Source organism: Tachyglossus aculeatus, chromosome 21, assembly GCF_015852505.1.
Source record: "Tachyglossus aculeatus isolate mTacAcu1 chromosome 21, mTacAcu1.pri, whole genome shotgun sequence".
NCBI classification, from domain to species: Eukaryota; Metazoa; Chordata; class Mammalia; order Monotremata; family Tachyglossidae; genus Tachyglossus; species Tachyglossus aculeatus.
Genome location: NC_052086.1, coordinates 60674663 through 60686720, shown reverse-complemented (window position 1 = coordinate 60686720; position 12058 = coordinate 60674663). Strand labels below are relative to the sequence as shown.

The 12058-nt window shown below is 49.8% G+C and overlaps 1 protein-coding gene across 2 annotated transcripts; it reads right to left on the bottom strand.

Annotated features, from left to right (window-relative positions):
* Window positions 1-1063: 1063 nt before the first annotated feature.
* GRIFIN (galectin-related inter-fiber protein) lies at window positions 1064-9402 on the bottom strand. 2 transcript variants are annotated; one of them, XM_038763537.1, is made up of 5 exons: window positions 9382-9402; window positions 5838-5917; window positions 4085-4244; window positions 3014-3180; window positions 1064-1359 (listed from the first exon to the last, which is right to left on the bottom strand). In XM_038763537.1, exons 1-5 carry the CDS (start codon window positions 9391-9393, stop codon window positions 1335-1337), a joined length of 444 nt encoding a protein of 147 aa, XP_038619465.1. In that variant the 5' UTR covers window positions 9394-9402; the 3' UTR covers window positions 1064-1334. The 2 variants fall into 2 exon arrangements, with proteins under 2 accessions (XP_038619465.1, XP_038619466.1); XM_038763538.1 differs by lacking the exon at window positions 1064-1359 and having other exon boundaries at window positions 2596-3180.
* Window positions 9403-12058: the final 2656 nt, after the last annotated feature.

Below are 12058 nucleotides of genomic sequence, written 5' to 3'. Positions count from 1 at the left end.
AGATGCTGCCTGCCTTGAGGCTAGCTGAGATCCCCTGTTGCAAAAGTGCCACAGCCTCCTGGGGCACCGGCCTCGGGGGACTTTCCGGAGTTTGGGATTGGAGATCGTCTCCCCTGCTGCCCCTTTCAACTCTGAAGAGGTCTTGGGAGGAAACTGGGGCCCGGAGTAGGGAAGAGGTATTCTTCAGAGCTGGTGGTGGGGCACAGGTAAAAGCCAAGGATTAGTCGCTCAGGGTCCTTTTTGGAGTCTCTCTTCCTCTCTAACGGCCGAGGCTGCCTCTCTGCTTACTCCTTTTCCCCCACCCTGAGTTATACCATGGGGTTCAACTCTGCTTTATTGTGTGATCTTGGACTGGTCATCTATCCTCACTGGGCCTCAATTTCTTTATCTTCAAAATAGGGCTTGTGCAATGGCTTGCTAAAACTCAGACAATTACTTCAGGGAGATTTTGAGGATTCCCAATTAAAGTGGCCACACGACCTTCACTGAAGGGGCACAGATGCCCACTCTTCCTGACAAGGAAAAGTTACTACTCCAAATACTTAGACGACAATCTCCATGTGGGACAGGGACTGATTAACCTGTATCTAACCCAGAGTTTAGAACAGTGCTCGACACACAGTAAGTGCTTTACAAATACCGTAATTATTATGCTGTCATCTCTGGAAGAAAGGATGGAGCTGGTAGGGAGGTGATGATTTCAAAAGCTGAAACCTTGGTGAGTAGTTGGAATTGGCCAGCTACTTTGGGTTTCACAACCTGACCAGGCTAAGAGATTCTAGAAATCCTCAAGCTCCAGGGGCATATTTCACCCAATTTTAGAGGGCAAGTCTGGGAATCAGGGAATCTCTGCTGGAAGGAGAAGTAGCTAAAGTGATTCAACAATGGACGCTTCAGGGAGGAGAGAGGAATTGGATGGGATGAGGTCTGTGGAAAGAAAATGAGCCTAGCCCAGCTCATCAGTCCTGGAGCAAGCCCAGAACTGGCAGAAGTAGAGGGGACAATTGAATGTATGAGAGATTAGGCTCAATGTCCTGATTTTCCGGATTGCTAAATGTCTCTGTGAACTAGAAGTATTCAAACTTTTATTAACAGGGTGTCTTCCCTAACAGGGCATCCACCTCTCCCCTGCACCCTCAAGGGAAATGGCGGGGGAGAAGGAGAGGACAAGAGGGATGACACAAGGACACACATATATACAGCATATGTTGTGTTGGTTTTTTGAGGTTGAGCAACTTCGGTTGGCATTTCGTCCACGTTCGCTGCACATCTTCATGATGGTTTTCTGGTTTAGGCTGTGGCTTAGCTAGATAAGTTACTGTTTTAAGTGTTTCCTATGACCAAGCACTGTGCTGAGCCCTGGGGTAGACACAAAAATAACTGATCAGTCACAGTCCCTGCCCCACATGGAGCTCACAATCAAGGACAGGTAAGAACAGTAGTAAGCGTGGATTGCAAAAACAACAAGGAACAGAGTCAACAGATCAAGACAACAATAAGAATGGATCTTGGAGGTGGGAGGCCTTAGGCTCCTGGCCCTTCCAAAAAGGTGCGTGAGCCAGAGAGATGGTCCAAAAAGCTTGGGTTCTCCCACCCGATGACTGTCCCAACCAGCTTATAGATGGAGCCCTTTTAGTTTTTGTTTTAAAGAGGGCCCATCAGGGTTCTTTGGCCAGACATCCTATGCTGAAGTCTGGAGGGGAGTGTGGAGGGCGTGGCAGGGGAGAGAGGGAATAGCTAGTGACCTAGAATGACCTACCGAGCATAGACCAAATATGGATAGAATGGAGACTTAGTATTGAATACCTTGAAGAGACCTAAGCTAATAAGCAAATGCCCCCAGACTGCAAGCTCGTTGGGGGGCACAGAATGTGTCTACCAGCTCTGTTATATTGTGCTCCCCCAAGCACTTAGTACAGTAAGCGCTCAATAAGGACCACTGATTGAAATAAGCAAACCTGTCAGTGCTTTATCTGAGAGTTTTGGGCTGCTACTCGGGCCTTGGGCTGTGAAGTTCCGATACCATGGGTTAAAACTCCCAGGTCCAGAAGCCTGAGACAACAACCAGCCCCAGGTAGGGGTGTGGAGCAAAGGAATCAAAACCAGCCAGGAAAAATGGATGCTCTTAATAACTCTGCTCCTGCTGATTTTGTTCTCAGAGTTGAGGTCATGAGCTCTCTGTGGTGCTCCCTGCCCTCCAGTACATTGGCGTGATGGTGTTTGCAGGAGGGATGGGCTGAAACTCACACGCCGCATATACGGGAACGGTCAGTCAGCATTTCTGCATGTTGGTGCCAGGGGTGAAGCCACGTTGGCAGCGTGAGCAGAGGGAGGTATGTGATGGGCTGGTCCTGGGGAAGAGGAGGATGCCAGCAAGACAAGGGCAGGGCTACCCTGAGGGAGGGAGTGGGGACCCCTTGAAGGTGGTTTGGACCGTAAGCTCATTGTGGGCAGGGAGTGTATCTGTTTATTGTTGTATTGAACTCTCCCAAGGGCTTAGGACAGTGCTGTGCACACAGTAAGTGCTCAATAAATATGACTGACTGAATGAATGACATCTTCTAGGACCCAGAGTCTGGATTGCATGTTCTCAGATTTTATTGGAGCACCTTCCCTGGGGAGGTGCACTCATGTACGCTCCTGAGAGGTCTGGGTTGGATCAGACTCAAAGTTTGGGAACAGGTTAGAGTCTTTTCTGCCTGTGAGAGTCAAAGAGTACAACACGTATAACCAGAGGCATCCAAAGGCCCTCATACCTTGGCATGAAACCTCTAGGGACCCTTCAGGGCATAACTAACGGGAACTCAGCAACTGCGGGTGGGACTGTCATTACTGGGGCACCGACAGATGTCCACTTGGGTTGGTCAGTAGCATGGGTTTTCAAAGATGGAATGGGCAGCCTTCTGCCCTGAAATGCTTAGGTAGACCCGAGGAGGCAGGGGACTGGATGAGGTGATCTATGCAGCTCTAGAGTCATAAGATTCATCGGGGGGAAGCTCTCGCCCTGCCTTACCCCAGGTAAAGGCTCTTCTTGGAGAGCTCCACTGAAGAGAACCTGGTGTCATTGAGCACCTGCACCTTGGTGATGGCAGAGAGTGGTTTCTGGCGGTGCTCATACTCTAGGATTTTGTTTTCATGAACGTAGACGTGGAAACGCTCGTGGTCAGAGTAGACTTCAATCTGAAAGACAGCCATAGCCAAAAATTTACCTACTGGAGTGGCTCCTAAAAATCATGGGAGTTGAGCCTCTTCATAATGCTTTCCACCCCGGGGTGGGGCTGGACCAGTTCTATTATGCCTCCACCTTCACAGGTGGGGAAAATGAAGCCCAGAGAGGTGAAATGATGTGGCCAAGGTCATACAGGAAGGCAGTGGCAGAGTCAGGAGTGAAGGCTGACCTCCTAACTCCAGGCTCTTTGCTCTTTACCATTCATGCACAGGTCATTTCCATCCCAGTTCCTCCCTAGTAGAAAGAGCTCTTAGTCCCTCTTACGACTCCCTGTTTCCACCCTGGAGACAACTTTTGAGCACTTGGCCATCCCTCCTAGAAAGGGTCCTCCCTCTCTTTATAGACAGTGCAAAGAGATCTACCTAGGCAGGCAACCACCCTAATGATGCAGCCAAAGTGTAAAATGTAACATTGCCACGGGAGACTATTCTAGCATCAATTTCGTAGCCTCGTGGATTACTGGCCTATCCCACCGCTGCCCTAGAAAACACATAAGCACATCGGTCACTAGAGACTCTGAATGTTCATCCTGACTAGGCCAAGCAGCATCACTCCACCAGGGTTTATTTCCTTAAATGTATTCACTGAAATATTGTGGAGGGAGGATGAGCTGGTAATGAGCTTTGAAGGTTGACAGAGTTTATTTTCCAGACTGGCCTACACCCTGGTCTTCTCTGCTGAAGTTGCACAGGTCCTGCAGATGAAGGTCCTACCATTTAAAAGAGTGCTTAAGGACTGAGTCAGAGCTGAAGGGTGATGGGAAAAAAGAAAACCTCAAAAACTAGGTTCTAAAGGCAACAAGGCAAGGCAACCTATTTAGTGTGTTTGAGGACAGAGGACAGGAGTCTGTGTTACCTCAAAGGGCTCTTTCAGTTCCAGGGGAAAGACATCAGACACTTCCTCATGGCCCCAGCGGTTCGCCTGGAAGGAGTTGCAGACCAGCGTGGTATTGGAAAAGCAGGGCTTGAAGTGGAAGGCGATGTCCCCCGTCTCGGAAAGGAAGTTGATTTCAAACCTGGATGACGAAGCCCGAAAATGTGATTTGACATTTCAGATGAAGAGAGGAGGTCATTGCCCCGCTTCCCTTCCACGAGATCTCTGGAGGCCAGCACGAATCCAGAGTGACTCACTCGGTGGGGAGCGGGTCTTTGGCCTGGAGTTTTATTTCCTAGGGTGGGAAGCAGGCCTTCATGGGGGCTGGGGCTTGCTGAGATCTAGTTCTGGGGCCAGTGATGGAGCCCTGGCACCTTTGGAAGAGCCCCGGTGACCTCTGTAGATAAGGGGCAGGAAGGCTGTGCACACTGGGATCCCCGCTGTGGCCCAGGCGAACAGTCAGGGCTGGAGCTGCCGACTGCTGGGAGTTGAGTGGTGTGGGGTCTGGGAGAAGATTGACCAAGGCCACTTAAGAGAGGTCATTTTCAGCTCTATGGCCCCTTTGCCAGGACAAATTAAGCATGGGGTCAGTCCGGGTCCCCTTGAAGGAGATTCCAACCTCCTTTTCCTTCCCCGATTAAGTCCTTTTTTCACCCTTCTGTATCAACTCTGTACTTGAATTTGTAACCTTTGGGCATTTGATATCTGCCCCATCCTCAACCCCACAGCACTTATGTATGTATCTATAGATCATGTATTACAAATTATTTATATTTTGACCCCACCTCGCCCTATCTCCCTCCTACCATTCCTTTCCAAACTCTTTGAACGAGTCATCTACACCTGCTGCCTCGAATTCCTCAACACCAACTCTCTCTTCGACCCCCTCCAATCTGGCTTCCGTCCCCTACATTCCACCGAAACTGCCCTCTCAAAGGTCACCAATGACCTCCTGCTTGCCAAATCCAATGGCGCCTACTCTATCCTAATCCTCCTCGACCTCTCAGCTGTATAAATTTGTGTACATATATATATAATATTATATATTAATATATATAAACATCTTACTCCACCTCTAGACTAAGCTTGCAATGGTGGGCAGGGATGGTCCCTATCAACTCTGTTGCAAGCGCTTAGTACAGTGCTCTGCATGCAGTAGGTGCTCAATAAATACCATTGATGATGATGATGACGGTGATGATGAACCTCCTAAGGCAGTCTCGGGATCCATTTCCAGGGGAAAGGATCTTGTTGGGTAGGGACCGTATCTATATGTTGCCAACTTTTACTTCCCAAGCGCTTAGTCCAGTGCTCTGCACACAGTAAGCGCTCAATAAATATGATTGAATGAATGAATGAATGAACCGGGAGGGAGAAAGGGGAATGGGGGAAGTGTGGAAGGATGTGAGCCCCATGGTGGACAGGGACTGTGTCCACCCTGATTAACTTGTAATAATAATAATAATGATGATGATGATGATGATGATGGTATTTGGTAAGCGCTTGTATCTACCTCAGTGCTCAGAACAGTGCCTGGCACTTAGTAAGCTTGGTGCAGTGCCCTGCACACAGTAAGCACTCAATAAATACGACTGAATGAATGAAGTAAGCTCTTAACAAGTACTACTATTATTATTAATAATATATAATAATATATACAATAGTATATAATAATAATAAAAAAGGGTCGGGGTCGGGCGGGGGAAGACGAGGGAGCAAAAGCAATTTCCCTTACTCATCATCTTTGGAGTTGGAGAGGCCCCTGATGATCAGACTCCAGCCTGGGACCAGGCCCCCGGCGCAGGATGCTTCAAACTGTAGGAAGAGAGATATTCCAGGAAAATTCCAGAGGAAAATGGGCCAGGGAGAGGCCCCCCCGGCCCCCATCCTCGCCCTGGGGAAGGGGTTGGATTGCCAGCCGCCTAATTCCGTCTTTCAGCCCCCTCCGCCTCCCCCAGGCCCAGCCCCGTGTCGTGGCCCTACTGTTCCTGGGGGTCGGGGGGCAAATTCATTAATTAATTCATTCGTATTTATTAAACGCTTACTGTGAGCAGAGCACTGTACTAAGTGCTTGAAAAGTACAATTCGGCAACAGATAGAGACCATCTCTACCCAACAACGGGCTCACAGACTAAAAGGGGGAGACAGACAACACAACAAAACAATAACATCAAAATAGATAAATAGAATTATAGATATATGCATATCAAGCGCTTAGTACAGTGCTCTGCACACAGTAAGCACTCAGTAATAATAATAATAATGGCATTTATTAAGGGCTTACTATGTGCAAAGCACTGTTCTAAGCGCTGGGGAGGTTACAAGGTGATCAGGTTGTCCAACGGGGGGCTCAAAGTCTTCATCCCCATTTTACAGATGAGATCACTGAGGCCCAGAGAAGTTAAGTGACAAAGTCACACAGCTGACAATTGGCAGAGCAGGGATTTGAACCCATGACCTCTGACTCCAAAGCCCGTGCTCTTTCCACTGAGCCATGCTGATTCTCTGAATACGATTAAATGAATGAACTTCTGAATGTGCTTCTGACCCCATCCCTTCTCATCTTATGAAATCTCTTGCCCCTTCCCTCCTCCCCTCCTTAACTTCCATCTTCAACCGCTCACTCTCCACTGGTTCCTTCCCCTCTGCCTTCAAACATGCCCACATCTCCCCCATCCTAAGAAACCCCTCTCTTGACCCCACCTCCCCTTCTAGTTATCGCCCTATCTCCCTCCTACCATTCCTTTCCAAACTCCTTGAACGAGTCATCTACACCTGCTGCCTTGAATTCCTCAACACCAACTCTCTCCTCAACCCCCTCCAATCTGGCTTCTGTCCCCTACATTCCACCAAAACTGCCCTCTCAAAGGTCACCAATGACCTCTTGCTTGCCAAATCCAACGGCTCATACTCTGTCCTAATCCTCCTCGACCTCTCAGCTGCCTTCGACACTGTGGACTACCGCCTTCTCCTCAGCACGCTATCCAACCTTGGCTTCACAGACTCCGTCCTCTCCTGGTTCTCCTCTTATCTCTCCAGCCGTTCATTCTCAGTCTCCTTTGCAGGCTTCTCCTCCCCCTCCCATCCCCTTACTGTAGGGGTTCCTCAAGGGTCAGTTCTTGGTCCCCTTCTGTTCTCTATCTACACTCACTCCTTTGGCGAACTCATTCACTTCCACGGCTTCAACTATCATCTCTACGCTGATGACACTCAAATCTACATCTCTGCCCCTGCTCTCTCCTCCTCCCTCCAGGCTCGCATCTCCTCCTGCCTTCAGGACATCTCCATCTGGATGTCTGCCCGCCATCTAAAACTCAACATGTCCAAGACTGAACTCCTTATCTTCCGTCCCAAACCCTGCCCTCTCCCTGACTTTCCCATCACTGTTGACGGCACTACCATCCTTCCCATCTCACAAGCCCGCAACCTTGGTGTCATCCTCGACTCCGCTCTCTCGTTCACCCCTCACATCCAATCCGTCACCAAAACCTGCCGGTCTCACCTCCGCAACATTGCCAAGATCCGCCCTTTCCTCTCCATCCAAACCACTACCCTGCTCGTTCAATCTCTCATCCTATCCCCACTGGATTACTGCATCAGCCTCCTCTCTGATCTCCCATCCCCACTTCAGTCTATACTCCACGCTGCTGCCCGGATCGTCTTTGTGCAGAAATGCTCTGGGCATGTTACTCCCCTCCTCAAAAATCTCCAGTGGCTTCCAGTCAACCTACGCATCAGGCAAAAACTCCTCACTACCGGTTTCAGGGCTTTCCATCCCCTCGCCCCCTCCTACCTCACCTCCCTTCTCTCCTTCTCCAGCCCAGCCCGCACCCTCCGCTCCTCCGCCGCTAATCTCCTCACCGTAGCTCGTTCTCGCCTGTCCCGCCATCGACCCCCGGCCCACGTCATCCCCCGGGCCTGGAATGCCCTCCCTCTGTCCATCCGCCAAGCTAGCTCTCTTCCTCGCTTCAAAGCCCTACTGAGAGCTCACCTCCTCCAGTAGGCCTTCCCAGATTGAGCCCCCCCATTCCTTTCTCCCTCCCCATCCTCCCCACCCTACTTCCTTCCCCTCCCCATAGCACCTGTATATATTCATTCAATCGTATTTATTGAGCACTTACTGTGTGCAGAGCACTGTACTAAGCGCTTGAACCCCCTGAACCCTGTATGTTTGTACAGATTTATTACTCTATTTATTTTACTTGTACATATTTACTATTCTATTTATTTTGTTACTGGTGTGCATCTAGCTTTACTTCTATTTATTCTGATGATTTGACACCTGTCCACATATTTTGTTTTGTTGTCTGTCTCCCCCTTCTAGACTGTAAGCCTGTTGTTGGGTAGGGACCGTCTCTATATGTTGCCAACTTGTACTTCCCAAGCGCTTAGTACAGTGCTCTGCACACAGTAAGCGCTCAGTAAATACGATTGAATGAATGAATGAATGAAGTAATAAAATAAATAGAATAATAAATAAGAAGCAGTGTGGCTCAGTGGAAAGAGCCTGGGCTTTGGAGTCAGCGGTCAAGGGTTCAAATTCTGACCACCAATTGTCAGCTCTGTGACTTTGGTCAAGTCACTTAACTTCTCTGGGCCTCAGTTCCCTCATCTGTAAAGTGGGGATTAAGACTGTGAGCCCCACCGTGGGACAACCTGATCACCTTGTATCCCCCCAGCACTTAGAACAGTGCTTTGCACATAGTAAGCGCTTAACAAATACCATTATTATTATTATTATTATCAACTTCTCTGGGCCTCAGTTCCCTCATCTGTAAAATGGGAACTGATGTAAAATGGGGATGAAGACTGTGAGCCCCCAGTGGGGCAACCTGATCACCTTGTAACCTCCCCAGCACTTAGAACAGTGTTTTGCATCTAGTAAGCGCTTAATAAAGGCCATTAAAAAAAAAAGAAGGGGTCAGTTAAATTAGGGTCACGGAAGGGGTGGGGGGGATTGCCATCCCTCCAGCTGGGCCGCCCCCACGGCCTTGGGAGTCCAGAACGGGGCCCAGCGAGGGAGGCTGCGGGCTTTGGCAGGGCCTCGGTGAGCAGAGCCCCCTCCCCGGGCAAGCAGGGGTCTCCCCTCCCCTCCCCCCCATAAAGTCTTGCTCTTTTCCCACACTGCCCCCCATAAAGACCCCATAAAGGGGCCAAAAGGTTTCCTGGCCCTTCACATGTTGTCCCCCTGCAGGGGGTGGGGAGGGGGCACGTGGGGCCCACACATTTGGCCCAACACCCGGGTCCCGCCCCCAGCCCCCTCCCCTCTCCTTCATCACCTGCAGTGGCATCCTCCCCTTGGCTCCAGGTTCACCGCAGTGAGGGCCTGCCGGGGCAGGGCCGCTAATATAGGGGACCCCCCCCACCTTTCATCCATTCCCGGGGAGGGGGGCTGGGGGTCGGCCCCGCCCCACACATTCCCCTTGTCCCGTCTCCCGGAGCTAATGCCTCCCTGTGCAGGCCCATGGGGGTGGGGGTGATCACAGGGGCCAGAGGCAGCTGGGGGCACCTGCAGGAGGCTGAAGCTGCTGGGGGGCGGATGGGGTTTTTTTGATTTGTTGTTTTGAAGGAGGGTGTGGGGGTGAGAGTAGAAGTTCCCCTGTAAAGCCTCCCGACCTCTCTCATCTTCTCTTCCCTTGAGATGGGCCTGGGGTAACCCATCTCCACCCAACGCCCCTTATCCCTCTAGACTGTAAACTCGGGACTATGTCCATTGCATAATTATACGGTACTCTCCCAAGCACTCAGTACAGTGCTCTGCACAAATTAAGCACTCGATAAATATGATTGACTGACCGACCGACTGATCCGGGGCCGGAGATTGATCAGGGATTGACAATTTCGGCAGGAACAAGGAGCCTTACCTTTCTCCCTCTCCCCTTCCTATTCCCCCTTTACCTTCCTCTGTTCTCCTCCCACCTGACTTGATTTTCAGTTTCGGATTATTTTGGATTTTGACCCCAATTCTTGCATTCGAGGCAATTTTTGACCAACGGTGCGCTCCCTCCGGATTTCCCACACAAAACCCCGAGTCACAGCCTCGTTCCACTCTAATTCCAATAAAAATAATTACTTGATCGACAGCCCCAAATTCCCGGACAAAAATGAGAACGATGAGACAGTATTTCTGACCATTCTGCTCACATATCTCCCTCTTTCTCTCCCCTGGCCTCTTCTCCGCTTAGAGTCCTGGCTGGGAATTGCCTGAGTCTAGCTCATCCACTTTTCCACCTCACAGCTTTCTGGCTGCTTCCGATCAGCAGGGCCTCACAAAGCGGGGATTGTCGACAGTGGATTAGAATTTAGCATGCAGGCCGGACCCCACTGCCGTCAGCAAATTCCAGCCCCGCAATCGTTCTCTCTCTCCCCCCATCAGCTTGGTACAAGGGGTGATTTGGGGCCAGTCAACCCTTTCCCACACTCGGGAGGCCGGGAGGCTAAACTCCAAGGGCACAGATCCCATGAGTCTTTTTTATTTTTTTTTGGTCCACACAGGGTGGGAAGGTGGAGGGACAAAGTTGGCTACTGTTCGAGCCTCGGCGGGGGCTGATTGTCCGGTGCCAGCCATCACTGGCCACTGTGAGGAAGGACGTGTGGACTGCCAGGGAACTCAATGCAGCATCGGAACCCACCCCTGGGGAAAGGGCTTCAGTGAGATTGGGAAGAGAGGCTGCTTACCCATGACGGTTACAACTCCAGATTCATTTTATAAGAGGTGCTGTTGGGCACCGCAAGCTGGCTCTGGTATGGGAGCGAGGACCAAATTAACCTCAGACTGAGAGGTTTTCAATGTCACTGTTTATTATTGGAATGTACTTTTCCAAGCACTTAGTACAGTGCTATGCACACAGTAAGGGCTTAATAAATATGATTGAATGAATGAACAAATAAAATAAGCTACTGGCGGCCACGCGGAGGATGGGTGGATTAGAACCCGGAGTCTGGTCTCCCTCCCTTCATTCGTTCTTTAATTCTTTCATTCAGTCGTACTTATTGAGCTCTTACTGTGTGCAGAGCACTTGGGAAAGTGCAATACAATAATAAACAGTGGCATTCCCTGCCCACAATGAGCTCACAGTCTCAAGTGGGGGAAGACAGCCATCAATACAAATAAATAAATTACAGATATATACATTAGTGCTTTGGGGCTGGGAGGCCGAGGAGGTCTCTGTCCCACTCCAATCTATAATGCACATTGAGTACAGGTTGTCTTCTTGAAACATCATTCATTTCATATCTCCCCTCTCCTCCAGCTCTTCCAATGGCTTCCCATTTCTCTGTTCATTAAGCAAAAATTCCCCTTGACCATCTTCAGGACTCTCCACATTTTATATATTCTTTCTTTTCAACTGCTTGCTACTCTCCACTTAGCTCTCTTCATTCCTCCCAAGCTAATCTTGTAGCTGTACCTCTCTGTTGACTTTCCCACCTCCATCCACTCACCCAGGGCTGGTGCATCAGTCGGGAACTTCCTTTCCCGCCTAATCTAAAAGATCACAGCTCTTGCCAACTTAATGAGCAGGGAATGTGGCTGCTAATTCTGTTGTATTGTGCTGTTTAGTACAGTACTCTGCACATAGTAATCAGTCAATAAATACCAGTGACTGATTGTAGGAGTTTTTGCTTGATACGGAGGTTGGTAGGCAACCACTGGAGATTTTTGAAGAGGGAGGTGACATGTTCTGAACGTTTCTGTAGAAAGATAATCTGGGCAGTGGAATGAAGTATGGACTGAAGTGGGGAGAGGCAGGAGGCTGGGAGGTCAGAAAGGAGGCTGATGCGGTAATCCAGTCGGAATAGGGTGTTTATTTTTTACCTTCCTTGAGCACTTAATAATATACGTATGTATGTATGATCAATTCCCCTTTCAGGATCACGCTACCAGTCTCGGCTACGGGAGGGAGAGTCAAGCAGAGGCTTAGAGAAGCAGCGTGGCTCGGTGGAAAGAGCTCGGGC